Source organism: Salvelinus alpinus, chromosome 25 (assembly GCF_045679555.1).
Source record: "Salvelinus alpinus chromosome 25, SLU_Salpinus.1, whole genome shotgun sequence".
Classification (NCBI taxonomy): domain Eukaryota; kingdom Metazoa; phylum Chordata; class Actinopteri; order Salmoniformes; family Salmonidae; genus Salvelinus; species Salvelinus alpinus.
The window spans coordinates 44,122,944-44,145,234 of record NC_092110.1 but is presented as its reverse complement, the minus strand read 5'-3'; the positions used below and the strand labels follow the sequence as shown (position 1 = coordinate 44,145,234).

Below are 22,291 nucleotides of genomic sequence, written 5' to 3'. Positions count from 1 at the left end.
TTTTGTTTTATATCAAAGTCACGCTCCAAACATTTTGTTTTAGAACACAGTCACGCTCCAAACACTCTGTTTTAGAACACAGTCACGCTCCAAACATTCTGTTTTAGAACAAAGTCATGCTCCCCACACTCTATTTTAGAACACAGTCACGCTCCCCACACTCTGTTTTAGAACACAGTCACGCTCCAAACATTTTGTTTTATATCAAAGTCACGCTCCAAACATTTTGTTTTAGAACACAGTCACGCTCCAAACACTCTGTTTTAGAACACAGTCACGCTCCAAACACTCTGTTTTAGAACACAGTCACGCTCCCCACATTCTGTTTTAGAACACAGTCACGCTCCTAACACCCTGTTTTAGAACACAGTCACGCTCCAAACATTCTGTTTTAGAACAAAGTCACGCTCCCCACACTCTGTTTTAGAACTCAGTCACGCTCCAAACATCCTGTTTTAGAACACAGTCACGCTCCAAACACTCTGTTTTAGAACACAGTCACGCTCCAAACATTCTGTTTTAGAACACAGTCACGCTCCAAACATTCTGTCTTAGAACACAGTCACGCTCCAAACACTCTGTTTTAGAACACAGTCACGCTCCAAACACTCTGTTTTAGAACACAGTCACGCTACAAACACTCTGTTTTAGAACACAGTCACGCTCCAAACATTCTGTTTTAGAACACAGTCACGCTCCAAACACTCTGTTTTAGAACACAGTCGCGCTCTAAACACTGTTTTAGAACACAGTCACGCTCCCCACATTCTGTTTTAGAACACAGTCACGCTCCTAACACCCTGTTTTAGAATACAGTCACGCTCCAAACATTCTGTTTTAGAACACAGTCACGCTCCAAACACTCTGTTTTAGAACACAGTCCCCCTCCCCACACTCTGTTTTAGAACTCAGTCACGCTCCAAACATTCTGTTTTAGAACTTAGTCACGCTCCAAAAACTCTGTTTTAGAACACAGTAACGCTCCCCACACTCTGTTTTAGAACACAGTCACGCTCCCCACATTCTGTTTTAGAACACAGTCACGCTCCAAACATTCTGTTTTAGAACACAGTCACGCTCCTAACACCCTGTTTTAGAATACAGTCACGCTCCAAACATTCTGTTTTAGAACACAGTCACGCTCCAAACATTCTGTTTTAGAACAAAGTCACGCTCCCCACACTCTGTTTTAGAACTCAGTCACGCTCCAAACATCCTGTTTTAGAACACAGTCACGCTCCAAACACTCTGTTTTAGAACACAGTCACGCTCCAAACATTCTGTTTTAGAACACAGTCACGCTCCAAACATTCTGTTTTAGAACACAGTCACGCTCCAAACACTCTGTTTTAGAACACAGTCACGCTCCAAACACTCTGTTTTAGAACACAGTCACGCTACAAACACTCTGTTTTAGAACACAGTCACGCTCCAAACATTCTGTTTTAGAACACAGTCACGCTCCAAACACTCTGTTTTAGAACACAGTCACGCTCCAAACACTCTGTTTTAGAACACAGTCACGCTCTAAACACTCTGTTTTAGAACACAGTCACGCTCCAAACACTCTGTTTTAGAACACAGTCACGCTCCCCACACCCTTATTTATATCAAAGTCAAGCTCCAAACATTTTGTTTTATATCAAAGTCACGCTCCAAACATTTTGTTTTAGAACACAGTCACGCTCCAAACACTCTGTTTTAGAACACAGTCACGCTCCAAACACTCTGTTTTAGAACTCAGTCACGCTCCAAACACACTGTTTTAGAACACAGTCACGCTCCAATGATTCTGTTTTAGAACACAGTCACGCTCCAAAAACTCTGTTTTAGAACACAGTAACGCTCCCCACACTCTGTTTTAGAACACAGTCACGCTCCCCACATTCTGTTTTAGAACACAGTCACGCTCCAAACATTCTGTTTTAGAACACAGTCACGCTCCAAACACCCTGTTTTAGAACACAGTCACGCTCCAAACATTCTGTTTTAGAACACAGTCACGCTCCAAACATTCTGTTTTAGAACAAAGTCATGCTCCCCACACTCTATTTTAGAACACAGTCACGCTCCCCACACTCTGTTTTAGAACACAGTCACGCTCCAAACATTTTGTTTTATATCAAAGTCACGCTCCAAACATTTTGTTTTAGAACACAGTCACGCTCCAAACACTCTGTTTTAGAACACAGTCACGCTCCAAACACTCTGTTTTAGAACACAGTCACGCTCCAAACATTCTGTTTTAGAACATAGTCACGCTCCAAACACTCTGTTTTAGAACACAGTAACGCTCCCCACACTCTGTTTTAGAACACAGTCACGCTCCCCACATTCTGTTTTAGAACACAGTCACGCTCCAAACATTCTGTTTTAGAACACAGTCACGCTCCTAACACCCTGTTTTAGAATACAGTCACGCTCCAAACATTCTGTTTTAGAACACAGTCACGCTCCAAACATTCTGTTTTAGAACAAAGTCACGCTCCCCACACTCTGTTTTAGAACTCAGTCACGCTCCAAACATCCTGTTTTAGAACACAGTCACGCTCCAAACACTCTGTTTTAGAACACAGTCACGCTCCAAACATTCTGTTTTAGAACACAGTCACGCTCCAAACATTCTGTTTTAGAACACAGTCACGCTCCAAACACTCTGTTTTAGAACACAGTCACGCTCCAAACACTCTGTTTTAGAACACAGTCACGCTACAAACACTCTGTTTTAGAACACAGTCACGCTCCAAACATTCTGTTTTAGAACACAGTCACGCTCCAAACACTCTGTTTTAGAACACAGTCACGCTCCAAACACTCTGTTTTAGAACACAGTCACGCTCTAAACACTCTGTTTTAGAACACAGTCACGCTCCAAACACTCTGTTTTAGAACACAGTCACGCTCCCCACACCCTTATTTATATCAAAGTCAAGCTCCAAACATTTTGTTTTATATCAAAGTCACGCTCCAAACATTTTGTTTTAGAACACAGTCACGCTCCAAACACTCTGTTTTAGAACACAGTCACGCTCCAAACACTCTGTTTTAGAACTCAGTCACGCTCCAAACACACTGTTTTAGAACACAGTCACGCTCCAATGATTCTGTTTTAGAACACAGTCACGCTCCAAAAACTCTGTTTTAGAACACAGTAACGCTCCCCACACTCTGTTTTAGAACACAGTCACGCTCCCCACATTCTGTTTTAGAACACAGTCACGCTCCAAACATTCTGTTTTAGAACACAGTCACGCTCCAAACACCCTGTTTTAGAACACAGTCACGCTCCAAACATTCTGTTTTAGAACACAGTCACGCTCCAAACATTCTGTTTTAGAACAAAGTCATGCTCCCCACACTCTATTTTAGAACACAGTCACGCTCCCACACTCTGTTTTAGAACACAGTCACGCTCCAAACATTTTGTTTTATATCAAAGTCACGCTCCAAACATTTTGTTTTAGAACACAGTCACGCTCCAAACACTCTGTTTTAGAACACAGTCACGCTCCAAACACTCTGTTTTAGAACACAGTCACGCTCCAAACATTCTGTTTTAGAACATAGTCACGCTCCAAACACTCTGTTTTAGAACACAGTAACGCTCCCCACACTCTGTTTTAGAACACAGTCACGCTCCAAACATTCTGTTTTAGAACACAGTCACGCTCCAAACACCCTGTTTTAGAACACAGTCACGCTCCAAACATTTTGTTTTATATCAAAGTCACGCTCCAAACATTTTGTTTTATATCAAAGTCACGCTCCAAACATTTTATTTTATATCAAAGTCACGCTCCAAACATTTTGTTTTAGAACACAGTCACGCTCCAAACACTCTGTTTTAGAACACAGTCACGCTCCAAACATTCTGTTTTAGAACAAAGTCATGCTCCCCACACTCTATTTTAGAACACAGTCACGCTCCCCACACTCTGTTTTAGAACACAGTCACGCTCCAAACATTTTGTTTTATATCAAAGTCACGCTCCAAACATTTTGTTTTAGAACACAGTCACGCTCCAAACACTCTGTTTTAGAACACAGTCACGCTCCAAACACTCTGTTTTAGAACACAGTCACGCTCCCCACATTCTGTTTTAGAACACAGTCACGCTCCTAACACCCTGTTTTAGAATACAGTCACGCTCCAAACATTCTGTTTTAGAACACAGTCACGCTCCAAACATTCTGTTTTAGAACAAAGTCACGCTCCCCACACTCTGTTTTAGAACTCAGTCACGCTCCAAACATCCTGTTTTAGAACACAGTCACGCTCCAAACACTCTGTTTTAGAACACAGTCACGCTCCAAACATTCTGTTTTAGAACACAGTCACGCTCCAAACATTCTGTTTTAGAACACAGTCACGCTCCAAACACTCTGTTTTAGAACACAGTCACGCTCCAAACACTCTGTTTTAGAACACAGTCACGCTACAAACACTCTGTTTTAGAACACAGTCACGCTCCAAACATTCTGTTTTAGAACACAGTCACGCTCCAAACACTCTGTTTTAGAACACAGTCACGCTCCAAACACTCTGTTTTAGAACACAGTCACGCTCTAAACACTCTGTTTTAGAACACAGTCACGCTCCAAACACTCTGTTTTAGAACACAGTCACGCTCCCCACACCCTTATTTATATCAAAGTCAAGCTCCAAACATTTTGTTTTATATCAAAGTCACGCTCCAAACATTTTGTTTTAGAACACAGTCACGCTCCAAACACTCTGTTTTAGAACACAGTCACGCTCCAAAAACTCTGTTTTAGAACACAGTAACGCTCCCCACACTCTGTTTTAGAACACAGTCACGCTCCCCACATTCTGTTTTAGAACACAGTCACGCTCCAAACATTCTGTTTTAGAACACAGTCACGCTCCAAACACCCTGTTTTAGAACACAGTCACGCTCCAAACATTCTGTTTTAGAACACAGTCACGCTCCAAACATTCTGTTTTAGAACACAGTCACGCTCCAAACACCCTGTTTTAGAACACAGTCACGCTCCCCACACTCTGTTTTAGAACACAGTCACGCTCCAAACATTCTGTTTTAGAACAAAGTCATGCTCCCCACACTCTATTTTAGAACACAGTCACGCTCCCCACACTCTGTTTTAGAACACAGTCACGCTCCAAACATTTTGTTTTATATCAAAGTCACGCTCCAAACATTTTGTTTTAGAACACAGTCACGCTCCAAACACTCTGTTTTAGAACACAGTCACGCTCCAAACACTCTGTTTTAGAACACAGTCACGCTCCAAACATTCTGTTTTAGAACATAGTCACGCTCCAAACATTCTGTTTTAGAACACAGTCACGCTCCAAACACCCTGTTTTAGAACACAGTCACGCTCCAAACATTTTGTTTTATATCAAAGTCACGCTCCAAACATTTTGTTTTATATCAAAGTCACGCTCCAAATATTTTGTTTTATATCAAAGTCACGCTCCAAACATTTTGTTTTAGAACACAGTCACGCTCCAAACACTCTGTTTTAGAACATAGTCACGCTCCAAACATTCTGTTTTAGAACACAGTCACGCTCCAAACATTCTGTTTTAGAACATAGTCACGCTCCAAACACTCTGTTTTAGAACACAGTCACGCTCCAAACACTCTGTTTTAGAACTCAGTCACGCTCCAAAAACTCTGTTTTAGAACTCAGTCATGCTCCAAAAACTCTGTTTTAGAACACAGTCACGCTCCAAACACTCTGTTTTAGAACACAGTCACGCTCCAAACATTCTGTTTTAGAACACAGTCACGCTCCAAACATTCTGTTTTAGAACACAGTCACGCTCCAAACACCCTGTTTTAGAACACAGTCACACTCCAAACATTCTGTTTTAGAACACAGTCACGCTCCAAACATTCTGTTTTAGAACACAGTCACGCTCCAAACATTCTGTCTTAAAACACAGTCACGCTCCAAACACTCTGTTTTAGAACACAGTCACGCTCCAAACACTCTGTTTTAGAACACAGTCACGCTCCCCACACTCTGTTTTAGAACACAGTCACGCTCCAAACATTTTGTTTTATATCAAAGTCACGCTCCAAACATTTTGTTTTAGAACACAGTCACGCTCCAAACACTCTGTTTTAGAACACAGTCACGCTCCAAACACTCTGTTTTAGAACACAGTCACGCTCCAAACATTCTGTTTTAGAACATAGTCACGCTCCAAACACTCTGTTTTAGAACACAGTCACGCTCCAAACATTCTGTTTTAGAACACAGTCACGCTCCAAACACCCTGTTTTAGAACACAGTCACGCTCCAAACATTTTGTTTTATATCAAAGTCACGCTCCAAACATTTTGTTTTATATCAAAGTCACGCTCCAAACATTTTGTTTTATATCAAAGTCACGCTCCAAACATTTTGTTTTAGAACACAGTCACGCTCCAAACACTCTGTTTTAGAACATAGTCACGCTCCAAACATTCTGTTTTAGAACACAGTCACGCTCCAAACATTCTGTTTTAGAACATAGTCACGCTCCAAACACTCTGTTTTAGAACACAGTCACGCTCCAAACACTCTGTTTTAGAACACAGTCACGCTCCAAACATTCTGTTTTAGAACATAGTCACGCTCCAAACACTCTGTTTTAGAACTCAGTCACGCTCCAAAAACTCTGTTTTAGAACTCAGTCACGCTCCAAAAACTCTATTTTAGAACACAGTCACGCTCCAAACATTCTGTTTTAGAACACAGTCACACTCCAAACACTCTGTTTTAGAACACAGTCACGCTCCAAACACTCTGTTTTAGAACACAGTCACGCTCCAAACATTCTGTTGTAGAACACAGTCACGCTCCCAACACTCTGTTTTATATCAAAGTCACGCTCCAAACATTTTGTTTTAGAACACAGTCACGCTCCAAACATTCTGTGTAAGAACACAGTCACGCTCCAGACATTTTGTTTTAGAACACAGTCACGCTCCAAACATTTTGTTTTAGAACACAGTCACGCTCCATACACTCTGTTTTAGAACTCAGTCACGCTCCAAAAACTCTGTTTTAGAACACAGTCACGCTCCAAACATTCTGTTTTAGAACACAGTCACGCTCCAAACATTCTGTTTTAGAACACAGTCACGCTCCAAACATTCTGTCTTAAAACACAGTCACGCTCCAAACACTCTGTTTTAGAACACAGTCACGCTCCAAACACTCTGTTTTAGAACACAGTAACGCTCCCCACACTCTGTTTTAGAACACAGTCACGCTCCAAACATTCTGTTTTAGAACACAGTCACGCTCTAAACACCCTGTTTTAGAACACAGTCACGCTCCAAACATTCTGTTTTAGAACACAGTCACGCTCCAAACACCCTGTTTTAGAACACAGTCACGCTCCAAACATTCTGTTCTAGAACACAGTCACGCTCCCAACACTCTGTTTTATATCAAAGTCACGCTCCAAACATTTTGTTTTAGAACACAGTCACGCTCCAAACATTCTGTGTAAGAACACAGTCACGCTCCAGACATTCTGTTTTAGAACCCAGTTACGCTCCAAACATTTTGTTTTAGAACACAGTCACGCTCCAAACACTCTGTTTTAGAACTCAGTCACGCTCCAAAAACTCTGTTTTAGAACACAGTCACGCTCCAAACATTCTGTTTTAGAACACAGTCACGCTCCAAACACTCTGTTTTAGAACACAGTCACGCTCCAAACATTCTGTTTTAGAACACAGTCACGCTCCAAACACTCTGTTTTAGAACTCAGTCACGCTCCAAAAACTCTGTTTTAGAACACAGTCACGTTCCAAACATTCTGTTTAAGAACACAGTCACGTTCCAAACACTCTGTTTTAGAACACAGTCACGCTCCAAATACTCTGTTTTAGAACACAGTACCGCTCCCCACACTCTGTTTTAGAACACAGTCACGCTCCAAACATTCTGTTTTAGAACAAAGTCACGCTCCCCACATTCTGTTTTAGAACTCAGTCACGCTCCAAACACCTTGTTTTAGAAAACAGTCACGCTCCAAACATTCTGATTTAGAACACAGTCACGCTCCAAACATTCTGTTTTAGAACTCAGTCACGCTCCAAACATTCTGTTTTAGAACATAGTCACGCTTCAAACACTCTGTTTTAGAACATAGTCACGCTCCAAACACTCTGTTTTAGAACACAGTCACGCTCCAAACATTCTGTTTTAGAACATAGTCACGCTCCAAACACTCTGTTTTAGAACTCAGTCACGCTCCAAAAACTCTGTTTTAGAACTCAGTCACGCTCCAAAAACTCTATTTTAGAACACAGTCACGCTCCAAACATTCTGTTTTAGAACACAGTCACACTCCAAACACTCTGTTTTAGAACACAGTCACGCTCCAAACACTCTGTTTTAGAACACAGTCACGCTCCAAACATTCTGTTGTAGAACACAGTCACGCTCCAAACACTCTGTTTTAGAACTCAGTCACACTCCAAACACTCTGTTTTAGATCACAGTCACACTCCAAACATTCTGTTTTAGAACACAGTCACACTCCAAACATTCTGTTTTAGAACACAGTCACGCTCCAAACACTCTGTTTTAGAATACAGTCACGCTCCAAACACTCTGTTTTAGAACACAGTCACGCTTCACACACTCCGTCTTGGAACTCTGACCAAAAAAAAGAGAATCTCTTGTATAAAAAGTAAATGAGAGACACATGTACATTTCCTTTTAGTAACACTCAGAAACATACAATTCACACGCACGCACGCACGCACACACACACATACACACACACACACACAGTCTTGTTTACTAACGACGTGATACATTTCTGTATGGTTGACATTCACAATCATTGTGAGAATGGCATGGGATCATTCTTAATTAACTGAAGCTAAACAGCATGTTTCTAAGTGGGACTCGTCTCCTCCTGAACACAACACCATTTATCCTGTAGCGTTACTGGTGTAACCTTTAATTCACATTCCTGGTGTGAGAGAGAGAGAGTCTAAGAGGCAGTTGGCAGAGCCTCTTGTTTTGTGAAATTTAGTATGACAACAGAGGTCGTTTTGTTCTTCTACAGGCCTGTGTTCTCACAAACACACTTTGTGGTCTTTCGCTCATGTCAATCTTTTTAAATCATGTAGTTGTATCTCTGAGGTACTCTCTTGCCTCTCCTTACTGTTGTATCACTGAGGTCAAAGGAAGGTAGGAGACAGACTCTCTCTCTCTCTCTCTCTCTCTCTCTCTCTCTCTCTCTCTCTCTCTCTCTCTCTCTCTCTCTCTCTCTCTCTCTCTCTCTGCCTGTCATTCGCTCTGTGACAGGTACCAGACCCCAGAGTGTGACAGCACGGCTCGTTCGATGGTCTCCGACGTTGAAGATCCTTTCCAGGGCCGAGACCTGACAGGTGAGAGGAAAGGACACTCCGACTCAGAGCCTTACAGTATATAAGTATATTTTGAAAAGAGTGTATATAAAAGCTTATATATTGATGAGATTGTATTTAGGAGCTTATATATTGATGGATGTGTGTATTTAGGAGCTTATATATTGATAAGTGTGTGTATATAGGAGCGTATATATTGATGAGAGTGTATATTAGAGCTAATGTATTGAGGAGAGTGTACGATCTCATATATTGATTGGTGTATGTAATAGATTATATATTGATGATAGTATATATTAGAGCTCATAAATTGTTGAGAGTGTACATTGGAGCTTTTATATTGATGAAAGAGTATATCAGAGATGATCTATTGGTGAGAGTGTATATTGAGGAGAGTGTGTATAAGAGCTCATATATTGATGAGAGTGTATATAAGAGTGTATATATTGGTTAGAGTGTATTTAGGAGCTTATATATTGAATAGAGTGTATATAGGAGCAAATGTACAGGTTTTTTGGAGCATACAGCTTTTTTGTTTTCTTTTGTAGTCTCTACTAAAGCCAAGGGCTCACTAGTCTCTACTAAAGCCAAGGGCTCACTAGTTTCTACTAAAGCCAAGGGCTCACTAGTCTTTACTAAAGCCAAGGGCTCACTAGTCTCTACTAAAGCCAAGGGCTCACTAGTCTCTACTAAAGCCAAGGGCTCACTAGTTTCTACTAAAGCCAAGGGCTCACTAGTCTTTACTAAAGCCAAGGACTCACTAGTCTCTACTAAAGCCAAGGGCTCACTAGTCTCTACTAAAGCCAAGGGCTCACTAGTTTCTACTAAAGCCAAGGGCTCACTGGTCTTTACTAAAGCCAAGGACTCACTAGTCTCTACTAAAGCCAAGGGCTCACTAGTCTTTACTAAAGCCAAGGACTCACTAGTCTCTACTAAAGCCAAGGGCTCACTAGTCTCTACTAAAGCCAAGGGCTCACTAGTCTTTACTAAAGCCAAGGACTCACTAGTTTCTACTAAAGCCAAGGGCTCACTAGTCTCTACTAAAGCCAAGGGCTCACTAGTTTCTACTAAAGCCAAGGGCTCACTAGTTTCTACTAAAGCCAAGGGCTCACTAGTCTTTACTAAAGCCAAGGGCTCACTAGTCTCTACTAAAGCCAAGGGCTCACTAGTCTCTACTAAAGCCAAGGGCTCACTAGTCTCTACTAAAGCCAAGGGCTCACTAGTTTCTACTAAAGCCAAGGGCTCACTAGTCTCTACTAAAGCCAAGGGCTCACTAGTCTTTACTAAAGCCAAGGGCTCACTAGTCTCTACTAAAGCCAAGGGCTCACTAGTCTCTACTAAAGCCAAGGGCTCACTAGTCTCTACTAAAGCCAAGGGCTCACTAGTCTCTACTAAAGCCAAGGGCTCACTAGTCTCTACTAAAGCCAAGGGCTCACTAGTTTCTACTAAAGCCAAGGGCTCACTAGTCTTTACTAAAGCCAAGGGCTCACTAGTTTCTACTAAAGCCAAGGGCTCACTAGTCTTTACTAAAGCCAAGGGCTCACTAGTCTCTACTAAAGCCAAGGGCTCACTAGTCATTACTAAAGCCAAGGGCTCACTAGTCTCTACTAAAGCCAAGGGCTCACTAGTTTCTACTAAAGCCAAGGGCTCACTAGTCTCTACTAAAGCCAAGGGCTCACTAGTTTCTACTAAAGCCAAGGGCTCACTAGTCTTTACTAAAGCCAAGGGCTCACTAGAGTCTCTACTAAAGCCAAGGGCTCACTAGTCTCTATGAAAACCAGGGGTGATCTTGTCTTTACTAAAACCATGGGTTCACTAGTCTCTACTAAAGCCAAGGACTCAGGTCATGGACCAGGCTAACTGACAGCAGGAACAGGTCATGGACAAGGCTAACTGATAGCAGGAACAGGTCATGGACCAGGCTAACTGATAGCAGGAACAGGTCATGGACAAGGCTAACAGATAGCAGGAACGGGTCATGGACCAGGCTAACTGATAGCAGGAACAGGTCATGGACAAGGCTAACTGATAGCAGGAACAGGTCATGGACCAGGCTAACTGATAGCAGGAACAGGTCATGGACCAGGCTAACTGATAGCAGGAACAGGTCATGGACAAGGCTAACAGATAGCAGGAACGGGTCATGGACCAGGCTAACTGATAGCAGGAACAGGTCATGGACAAGGCTAACTGATAGCAGGAATGGGTCATGGACCAGGCTAACTGATAGCAGGAACAGGTCATGGACCAGGCTAACTGATAGCAGGAACAGGTCATGGATCAGGCTAAATGATAGCAGGAACAGGTCATGGACAAGGCTAACTGATAGCAGGAATGGGTCATGGACCAGGCTAACTGATAGCAGGAACAGGTCATGGACCAGGCTAACTGATAGCAGGAACGGGTCATGGAACAGGCTAACTGATAGCAGGAACAGGTCATGGACCAGGCTAAATGATATCAGGAACAGGTCATGGACCAGGCTAACTGATAGCAGGAACAGGTCATGGACCAGGCTAACTGATAGCAGGAACAGGTCATGGACCAGGCTAACTGATAGCAGGAATGGGTCATGGACCAGGCTAACTGATAGCAGGAACAGGTCATGGACCAGGCTAACTGATAGCAGGAATGGGTCATGGACAAGGCTAACTGATATCAGGAACAGGTCATGGACCAGGCTAACTGATAGCAGGAACAGGTCATGGACAAGGCTAACTGATAGCAGGAACAGGTCATGGACAAGGCTAACTGATAGCAGGAACGGGTCATGGACAAGGCTAACTGATAGCAGGAACAGGTCATTGATCAGGCTAACTGATAGCAGGAACAGGTCATTGATCAGGCTAACTGATAGCAGGAACAGGTCATTGACCAGGCTAACTGATAGCAGGAACAGGTCATTGATCAGGCTAACTGATAGCAGGAACAGTTCTGGGACCAGGTTAATGCTCTACTGGTTTCTCACTTGTTTTGCTTCCGTCTCTCTCTCTCTCTGTTTCACCACGTCCTTTAAAGTTACATTTCATTCCCGGCTTTACAGAGTGGAACAAGGCTTCTGACTGTGCCGCAGATGTATGGTTTGTTTTATGGAAGTTGTAAGTGTTGGTGAGCGGGAAGAGGGAGTGGCGGGGGTGTAGGCTGCCGGGGGGGGAGGCTAGAGGTGTTGGGAACCATGGGGGCAGGCTGAGTGGCTGATTGGAGTTATATTAAAGTACTGTAGTGGGACTGGGGACGTTCACGAGCGAGCCGCCACAACAAACAACACCACTGAGTCACATCAATGCCAATGTGCGTTATATAAAACACTGCTCTGGACAGTTACATCAATGCCAATGTGCGTTATAAAACATTGCGTTTATAAAACGCAGCCACATCAATGACCCTTTCTGATGCAATGTCCCTGACGTTCACGGAGAATGGTATTCATGGAAAATGCTACAGATCTTGGCTGAAGTATTGGAGCACCTTTTTTAAAAGCCTCATTGTCTGCTGTACAGTGTGCTGCTCTGTAAACACTTTGGATTGAATCCTTTCCGGTCTAACTCTATTAGTCACATGAAGTTAACGGTCTGTAGGTCTGACGTCACCCAAACCCAGACTAACACACCGCGAACCCAGACTACCACACACTCTGACCAGAAACAGACTAGGACTAAAGGGGTTTAGATCTTCAGAGTTCCTTCATAAAACTGCACCCTTTATCCTATGGGCCCTGGTCAACAATAGTACACTGCACCCTTTATCCTATAGGCCCTGGTCAACAATAGTACACTGCACCCTTTATCCTATAGGCCCTGGTCAACAATAGTAAACTGCACCCTTTATCCTATAGGCCCTGGTCAACAATAGTACACTGCACCCTTTATCCTATAGGCCCTGGTCAACAATAGTACACTGCACCCTTTATCCTATAGGCCCTGGTCAACAATAGTACACTGCACCCTTTATCCTATAGGCCCTGGTCAACAATAGTACACTGCACCCTTTATCCTGTGGGCCCTGGTCAACAATAGTACACTGCACCCTTTATCCTGTGGGCCCTGGTCAACAATAGTACACTGCACCCTTCATCCTATGGGCCCTGGTCAACAATAGTACACTGCATAGGGAACCGGGTTCTATTTTGGACGCAGACACACAGGGTGCTGTTCAACATACGGGGTCGCACTTCATAACGCCCCAATTTACCAGTCGGGTTCAGAAGCAGTGAGGCGGTGCGTCCCAGAGCCTGACTTGTCCGATCTAGGACGTGGTAATTAGATTCACCTGGCGGGTTAAGGTTAGAGGGGACCACCTCCCTCCGAACAACGCAACGACACAACACTCTCAGAAAGAGAGAGAGAGGAGGAGGAGGAGGGGGGGGGGGGGGAGGAAGAGGGATGATTATATGCCCTAGCTGGTGTTTGAAGTTTCTCTTTAAGAGAGTAAAACATTGGCCTAGTCCAGTGTGCTATTAAAACCATGCATCTGGGCAATTACAGAGAGCCACCCGAGGTGTTCAGCACGCTGTCATAAAAGTTAACAGGTCTGCACTGCCCAACTACACACTGCTGCCTGCCTCTCATCTATGGCTTCGTCTCAAACTGGTGCCCTATTCCGTATGTAGTGCACTGCTGTGGGCTCCAGTCAAAACAAAAGTAGTGGATAATAGGGTGCCATTTAGAACACACCTCTAAATCACCTGTAGAGTCTTTATTATAGGGTGCCATTTAGAACACACCTCTAAATCACCTGTAGAGTCTTTATTATAGGGTGCCATTTAGAACACACCTCTAAATCACCTGTAGAGTCTTTATTATAGGGTGCCATTTAGAACACACCTCTAAATCACCCCAACAATATATACAGCAATATGCTATGAGAGATGACTGAGACAGCTGATAGCAGCTGGCATGAAGGACAGTATAGACCTGTTAGTGTTACACTTGGGGAGTCTGTATCTGTGCTCTGAGGGAAGCGCCTTAAATAAGGCATGCTGGGAGTCCCTCAGATTGCTCCTTACATATGGCTCATGTCTGATACAGGTGAAAGGTCAGTTCAGGTCAAACCAATGATCCTGCTAATTAGTTTGGTAACGATGTTACAGAGCCTGTTCTTACTCTTTAGGTTTAGGTGACCAAAAACATCAGAGGTTATTGAAACCAACCCCATATAACACACACACACACACACACACACACACACACACACACACACACACACACACACACACACACACACACACACACACACACACACACACACACAACAACAATAATCATATTTCCCTTAACCCCTAACATTTACACTAACACTAACCTTAATCCTAACCCTAACCTTAATCCTAACCCTAAACCTAATTCTAACCCTAAAACTAATTCTAACCTTGACCCAAACCCCCTAGAAATAGTATTTGACCTTGTGGGGAACAATCGTCAAATTATTATTTGTTTACTATTCTTGTGTGAACTTCTGGGCCCCACAAGAATAGTTAAAAACACGCTCGCACACACACACTTACACACACAGTTAAAAATAGTGTTTTCTCCTTTCTCCATCTCCATGCATCACCAGGTATATCTGTAGTTCTACTGTTTACCAGAGATACTTAACACTGTGCTCAGCCATCAGCTGTAGTTCTACTGTTTACCAGAGATACTTAACACTGTGCTCAGCCATCAGCTGTAGTTCTACTGTTTACCAGAGATACTTAACACTGTGCTCAGCCATCAGCTGTAGTTCTACTGTTTACCAGAGATACTTAACACTGTGCTCAGCCATCAGCTGTAGTTCTACTGTTTACCAGAGATACTTAACACTGTGCTCAGCCATCAGCTGTAGTTCTACTGTTTACCAGAGATACTTAACACTGTGCTCAGCCATCAGCTGTAGTTCTACTGTTTACCAGAGATACTTAACACTGTGCTCAGCCATCAGCTGTAGTTCTACTGTTTACCAGAGATACTTAACACTGTGCTCAGCCATCAGCTGTAGTTCTACTGTTTACCAGAGATACTTAACACTGTGCTCAGCCATCAGCTGTAGTTCTACTGTTTACCAGAGATACTTAACACTGTGCTCAGCCATCAGCTGTAGTTCTACTGTTTACCAGAGATACTTAACACTGTGCTCAGCCATCAGCTGTAGTTCTACTGTTTACCAGAGATACTTAACACTGTGCTCAGCCATCAGCTGTAGTTCTACTGTTTACCAGAGATACTTAACACTAGCCATCAAGCTTGGACCTTTTAATGGAGTCTGAATCCTTTCTGCCAAAGCCATTCTATTTCAGCACAGCTTATTTGTCTTCTGACAGTTGTAATGGTTGTTGAGGAGTGACTGTGCTGTCTCTGTGTTGCTGTGAGACAGTGGTAATGATTGTTGAGGAGTGACTGTGCTGTCTCTGTGTTGCTGTGAGACAGTGGTAATGATTGCTGAGGAGTGACTGTGCTGTCTCTGTGTTGCTGTGAGACAGTAGTAATGATTGTTGAATACTCACTCTGTTTTTCTGTGACAGGCTGTCCGGAGGGTAAAAAAGTGGAATTCATTACCAGCCTTTTAGACGCCCTCACCACAGACATGGTCCAGGCCATAAACTCACCAACCCCCTCTGGTGGCGGGAGGTAAGTCGTACCGATATGTATACCCTTCAAGCTTAAACAGTCAACTATGATGTTGAAATCTCTATCATTAGGTTTGGATGAGGAATTAGATCTGGAGGCCTGAGTGTGTACCTGAGCAGGTTCTGAGTGTGTACCTGAGAAGGTTCTGAGTGTGTACCTATGTGTACCTGAGCAGGTTCTGAGTGTGTACCTGAGGGTTCTGAGTGTGTACCTGAGAAGGTTCTGAGTGTGTACCTGAGAAGGTTCTGAGTGTCTGTACCTGAGCAGGTTCTGAGTGTCTGTACCTGAGGGTTCTGAGTGTGTACCTGTGTGTACCTGAGCAGGTTCTGATTGTGTACCTGTGTGTACCTCCTGAGCAGATGCTGAGTGTCTGTACCTGTGTATGAGTACTGGGTGTACCTGTACAGGTTTGAGTCGAACCCCCTCAGTATGTGGACCTGTGTCTGAACCCTGTGGACCTGTGTCTGAACCCTGTGGACCTGTGCAGGTTGACGGAGCCGGACCCCAGCCACACTCTAGAAGAGAGGGTGGTCCACTGGTACTTTACCCAGCTGGACAACAACAGCAGCCATGACATCAACAAGAAGGAGCTGAAGCCTTTCAAGAGATACGTCAAGAAGAAAGCCAAGCCCAAGAAATGTGCCAGGAAGTTCACTGACTACTGTGACCTGAACAAGGACAAAGCCATCTCACTTCTGGAGCTGAAGGGCTGTCTTGGGGTCAGCAAGGAGGGTGAGTGAGGAGGAGAAAGTATTTTGGTACAGAGCGTTCTTCTCTGGCATGTTGGATAGTTGTTCAATAGTTCATTGTACATCTTCATTATGGAGCCGTCTTTCATTTCTATCCTCCGAAGAACTCAGCAGGAACTAAATTTCTCTGAACTATGTTACTAACTGTCCAGAAATGTTGCAGTGCACCAGTAATTGCGGTTAGCTAGCGAGCAGCTAGGCGAGGACAGACTCTACACTTCCAGTCCGGACCCTGTCCCATCTGGCCGTACAGCTCAATGGACAACCAGACAGGATGTGTGGATCAGCGTCTCAGATCATTAGGATCTGTTGTGTTAAAAGCAGTGAAAATGACCTGGTTATAATGCATTATAAGACTTGTATAGAGCATGTATAACCCCTTTGTAATCTCTTATTACCATGTCATAATGATGCTGACTGAATAACAGCTATTTTGTGACATAGACATCCCAGTCTGACCTGTAATGCGTGTTTCCTCTCCTCTCCTCTCCTCTCCTCTCCTCTCCTCTCCTCTCCTCTCCTCTCCTCTCCTCTCCTCTCCTCTCCTCTCCTCTCCTCTCCTCTCCTCTCCTCTCCCCTCCCCTCCCCTCCCCTCCTCTCCTTTTTCTACAGGTAGTTCTGTGAGCAGCATCAACCAAGGGACAAGGCAAGGGATTAATTTGTTCAGTAAGACCCACTAATATGCTTTCACTAACGTTAGCACCACCTTAAACCGCTGTAGACCGCTTCAATATAATCCATTAACATCCTTGTATGTAAACCAAATGTATACCCTGTTGCAGTACGTTACGCCAAATGACGATCCTGCGTCGTTTGCATCGAGTTGTGTGTGGCTGCACATTTTTTTTGCTACGCAGCGATGCAGAATGGGCATTTTGCCTTAGCTAATTGTAGTTCTTGGGTTGGGTATAACTTAAGCTTTAGACTGGCTTCTGACTGGATTCTGTTATTGGTCTGTAAGCTTCTGATTCAGATGCACACAGCTTTATGTTCTAGCTTCACTTGGAGGTCTTTGCTTTACAGTGACTGCTAAGGTTAGGTACTGTTGTTTTCAAAAGGACTTGTAAAATCAGGGATTCTTGAAATGCCCGGGAAAGTCCGGCAGGGAAACTTTTTTGGTTTGTTGTTGTTGTTGCATTATTTGAGCTTTAAAAAATTTATTTGTGGGAATTTTATAAGGGGAAAAATGTTCGGCTGTATGCCCAGAAATGACCTTTGTTCGAAAAAAAAAAAAAAAAAAAGTGTTTCAAATGAAAGAAACTGACAATAATGGACATTAACTTGGAAAATGATTTTATGTAAAAGGATATATCTTCCAATAGCCCTTTAGAGAATATTTCTCTCAAAACTTTGATTCCTAAAAGATATTTCTGGACATTTGGTGAACAGTCAGATTGGTCTAAACTGGATCAGGAATGAGCAGGGTCACCTATACCATAAGGACCCCTTTATTCATGTCCTCATTACGTCTAGTGCAACAAGACCACTCATGGTCTGGAATGTTCTCTACTGTTGATAGATGTAAACAAACAATATTGGAATCACCATGGTTACAACCATAAACTGTCAACTCCATCTCCCTGATAGACTAAGATATTAATTTTGGTTCAAATATGTTAATTTTAATCCGGTTTTAGAGTCATACATCAACTGAGGAGAAACTAAATGTCTACTGTGTATACCACTTGAATGAAGAAGAAAAATTCAATTTTTGTCAACTCCGTAAAACGTAAACTCCATCAGAGTGCTGATAGAATGGTTTGGTTTTTATTGGGGATTTTCAAATGAATCATTTTCCATATTTTATAAATGTTTGTATTGAACTTAAATTTTTAGCGGCAAAAATATGTCTGTTTTTATTATTTGTTGTCAACTTCATCACTGATGGCTAACCCCCTTAAGATCATTTTTTGGGGGGTCAATATTAAAATATATATATATTCACTGTCCTGCAACATATGCTTAAACTGTTGAAATATTTGCTGTGGTAGATCTAAGGCAGGGATGGGCAATTTTGATGGGGGGTTGGCCACTAGAAATCTGAGCTCATCATGAGGGGCAACAGTTACCATGGGGTGGAAAGAAGATTTTGAAATATAGAACTAATTTCATGCTATGCTACATATTTTGCCATAGGGTGGAGAGAATTATTATTATTTATTTTTTATTTTTAAATGATATCTCAGTAAGACTGACTAACAAAATCAAAATCAAAATAATTTGACCCTGATTACTAAGTTTAGATAGCTGGCCGCTAGACTAACTTACCGATCTAAAACATTTTAGCTGACGTGGGCTATTTGACAAACTGCTGATGCACAACGACACTTCAAAATGGCAGCTTGTGTATTCTACTATTCTAACTAAGTTGAAACCCTGACTGAGGTTAATGTTTGCTTTGTAAATGTTGTTTTAGGTTCTGAGTTGAGAAGAAAATGCTAAAATTCTAACGATATTAGCCCTGAACCATTATACAATGTCCAAAACATTAAGAACTCCTTCCTAATATGGAGTTGCACCCCCCCTCCCCCCCCCCCCCCACAATAGTATTTATTTGTAGAATATTACATTGTTTTCTTCCCTCATCAATATAAACACATCACCCCATAATGACAAAGGAAAACTGTTTTTTAGAAATTATGGCACATTTTTAAAAAAAAAACATAAAAACGGAAATATCACATTTCCATAAGTATTCAGACCCTTTACTCAGTACTTTGTTGAAGCAGCTTTGGCAGCGATTACAGCCTCGAGTCTTCTTGGGTACGACGCTACAAGCTTGGCACACCTGTATTTGGGGAGTTTCTCCCATTCTTCTCTGCATATCCTCTCAAGCTCTGTCAGGTTGGATGGGGAGCGTTGCTGCACAGCTATTTTCAGGTCTCTCCAGAGATGTTCGATCAGGTTCAAGTCCGGGCTCTGGCTGGGCCACTCAAGTACATTCAGAGACTTGTGCCGAAGCCACTCCTGCGTTGTCTTGGCTGTGTGCTTAAGATCGTTGTCCTGTTGGAAGGTGAACCTTTGCCCCCAGTCTGAGGTCCTGAGCGCTCTGGAGCAGGTTTTCATCAAGGATCTCTCTGTACTTTTCTCTGTTCATCTTTCCCTCGATCCTGGCTAGTCTCCCAGTCCCTGCTGCTAAAAATCATCCCCCCAGCATGATGCTGCCACCACCATGCTTCACTGTAGGGATGGTGCCAGGTTTCCTCTAGAAGTGACGCCTGGCATTCAGGCCAAAGAGTTCAATCTTGGATTCATCAGACTAGAGAATCTTGTTTCTCATGGTCTTTTAGGTGCCTTTTGGCAAACTCCAAGCGGGCTGTCATGTGCCTTTTATTGAGGAGCGGCTTTCGTCTGGCCATTCTACCATAAAGGCCTGATTGGTGGAGTGCTACAGAGATGGTTGTCCTTCTGGAAGTTTCTCCCATCTCCACAGAGGAACTCTGGAGCTCTGTCAGAGTGACCACTGGGTTCTTGGTCACCTCCCTGACAAAGGGAGGTGACCCAATTGCTCAGTATGGCCGGGCGGCCAGCTCTAGGAAGAGTTTTGGTGGTTCCAAACGGTCAACTGTGGGACCTTATATAGACCTTTCCAAATCATGTCCAATCAATTGAATTTACCACAGGTGGACTCCAATGAAGTTGTAGAAACATCTCAAGGATGATCAATGGAAACAGGATGCACTTGAGCTCAATTTCGAGTCTCATAGCAAAGGTTCTGAATACTTATGTAAATAAGGTATTTCTGTTTTTATTTTTTATAAACTTGCAAACATTTCTAAAAACCAGTTTTCGCTTTGTCATTATGAGGTATTGTGTGTATGGGCTTCGATTAGCATGTGATGTCCACACACTACAGTGGGTATTGTAGGCAGGTAAACATGCCAAAATGGTCAGGTATCAAGATACAAGATTATAGTCAGGCAACAATATGAGATGTGAATGGGTATCATTCATTCTGAAGTCAGAATATATTTTCTCTCGCTTCAGCTCAAATTTTTAACATTTATTTATTTAACCTAGGCAAATCCGTTGAGAACTAATTCTTATTTTTCAATGACGGTCTACCGGGGGAACAGTGGATTAACTGCCTTGTTCCGGGTAAGAATGACAGATTTTTACCTTGTCAGCTCGGGGATTCGATCCAGCAACTTTTCGTTCTAACCACTAGGCTATCTGCTGCCCCAAATAATGGCTGCCAATGTTTTTCAAGAAACATTGTTGTTCTTTTTGTTGTTGACGTGGTTGTGTCAGATTTCTTGGCGTACTTTCTGTTGAAATGCAAATTCCAAATATGTAAATTAAGTATGGATCTAAAAAAGTTCCTACTTTGATTTAGACTATTGAGAAACACCCCGTCAGAGCATGGTAGTATGCATATTGAGAAACACCCCGTCAGAGCATGGTAGTATGCATATTGAGAAACACCCCGTCAGAGGACGGTAGTATGCATATTGAGAAACACCCCGTCAGAGCACGGTAGTATGCGTATTGAGAAACACCCCGTCAGAGGACGGTAGTATGCATATTGAGAAACACCCCGTCAGAGCACGGTAGTATGCATATTGAGAAACACCCCGTCAGAGCACGGTAGTATGCGTATTGAGAAACACCCCGTCAGAGGACGGTAGTATGCATATTGAGAAACACCCCGTCAGAGCACGGTAGTATGCATATTGAGAAACACCCCGTCAGAGCATGGTAGTATGCATATTGAGAAACACCCCGTCAGAGCATGGTAGTATGCATATTGAGAAACACCCCGTCAGAGCATGGTAGTATGCATATTGAGAAACACCCCGTCAGAGCATGGTAGTATGCATATTGAGAAACACCCCGTCAGAGCATGGTAGGATGCGTATTGAGAAACACCCCGTCAGAGCATGGTAGGATGCATATTGAGAAACACCCCTGTCAAGTAAAGTAGAGAGAAAATATGAGTTCAATAAAGAGCTGAGGTTTTTTAGAGACTCTTGGAACATTCCAGTTGGCCCAGGGCAGTAAGCAAGGTTTCCTCCACTGAGAAAAACAGAGAAAACACAAATATAAACCACTTCCAATCCCTCATTGTGCCCTGGCACCTACTACTGCAGCCGCTGTGTGTGTGTGTGTGCACACGTTGCGTGTGTGTATGTGTGTGTGTCTACGTCGTGTGTGTGTGTGTGTGTGTGTGTGTGTGTGTGTGTGTGTGTGTGTGTGTGTGTGTGTGTGTGTGTGTGTGTGTGTGTGTGTGTGTGTGTGTGTGTGTGTGTGTGTGTGTGTGTGTGTGTGTGTACGTAGTGTGTATGTGTGTGTGTGTGTGTGTGTGTGTGTTAGATTGAATCACTGAGCTGACATGTCGTTCTGCCCCTGAACAAGGCAGTTAACCCACTGTTCCCAGATAGGCTGTCTGCATATTGGCAGGCCGTCATTGTAAATAAGAATTTGTTCTTAACTGACTTGCCTTGTTAAATAAAGGTTAAATAAAATATAGCGTTTGTGTTAAAGTTATACAAATGGATGAAAATCGATAAATCAGACAACATGGAAAACAAGTGTTTTTTCAAACTCCTTCTATGCCTGTTCA

The 22,291-nt window shown here is 43.0% G+C and overlaps 1 protein-coding gene across 8 annotated transcripts in view; it reads left to right on the top strand.

The window, feature by feature from the left end:
• Nucleotides 1–22,291, top strand: part of smoc1 (SPARC related modular calcium binding 1) — a 199,286-nt gene that overhangs the window by 147,573 nt on the left and 29,422 nt on the right. For 6 of the 8 annotated variants that reach the window (XM_071366902.1, XM_071366901.1, XM_071366900.1 and 3 more), the window contains 4 exons: nt 9,313–9,395; nt 15,874–15,979; nt 16,467–16,711; nt 17,341–17,374. In XM_071366902.1, the coding sequence (XP_071223003.1) occupies nt 9,313–9,395; nt 15,874–15,979; nt 16,467–16,711; nt 17,341–17,374 (468 nt within the window). Of the gene's footprint in view, nt 1–9,312; nt 9,396–15,873; nt 15,980–16,466; nt 16,712–17,340; nt 17,395–22,291 lie in introns of all 8 variants that reach the window. The other 2 variants (XM_071366898.1, XM_071366896.1) reach the window with 1 other exon arrangement.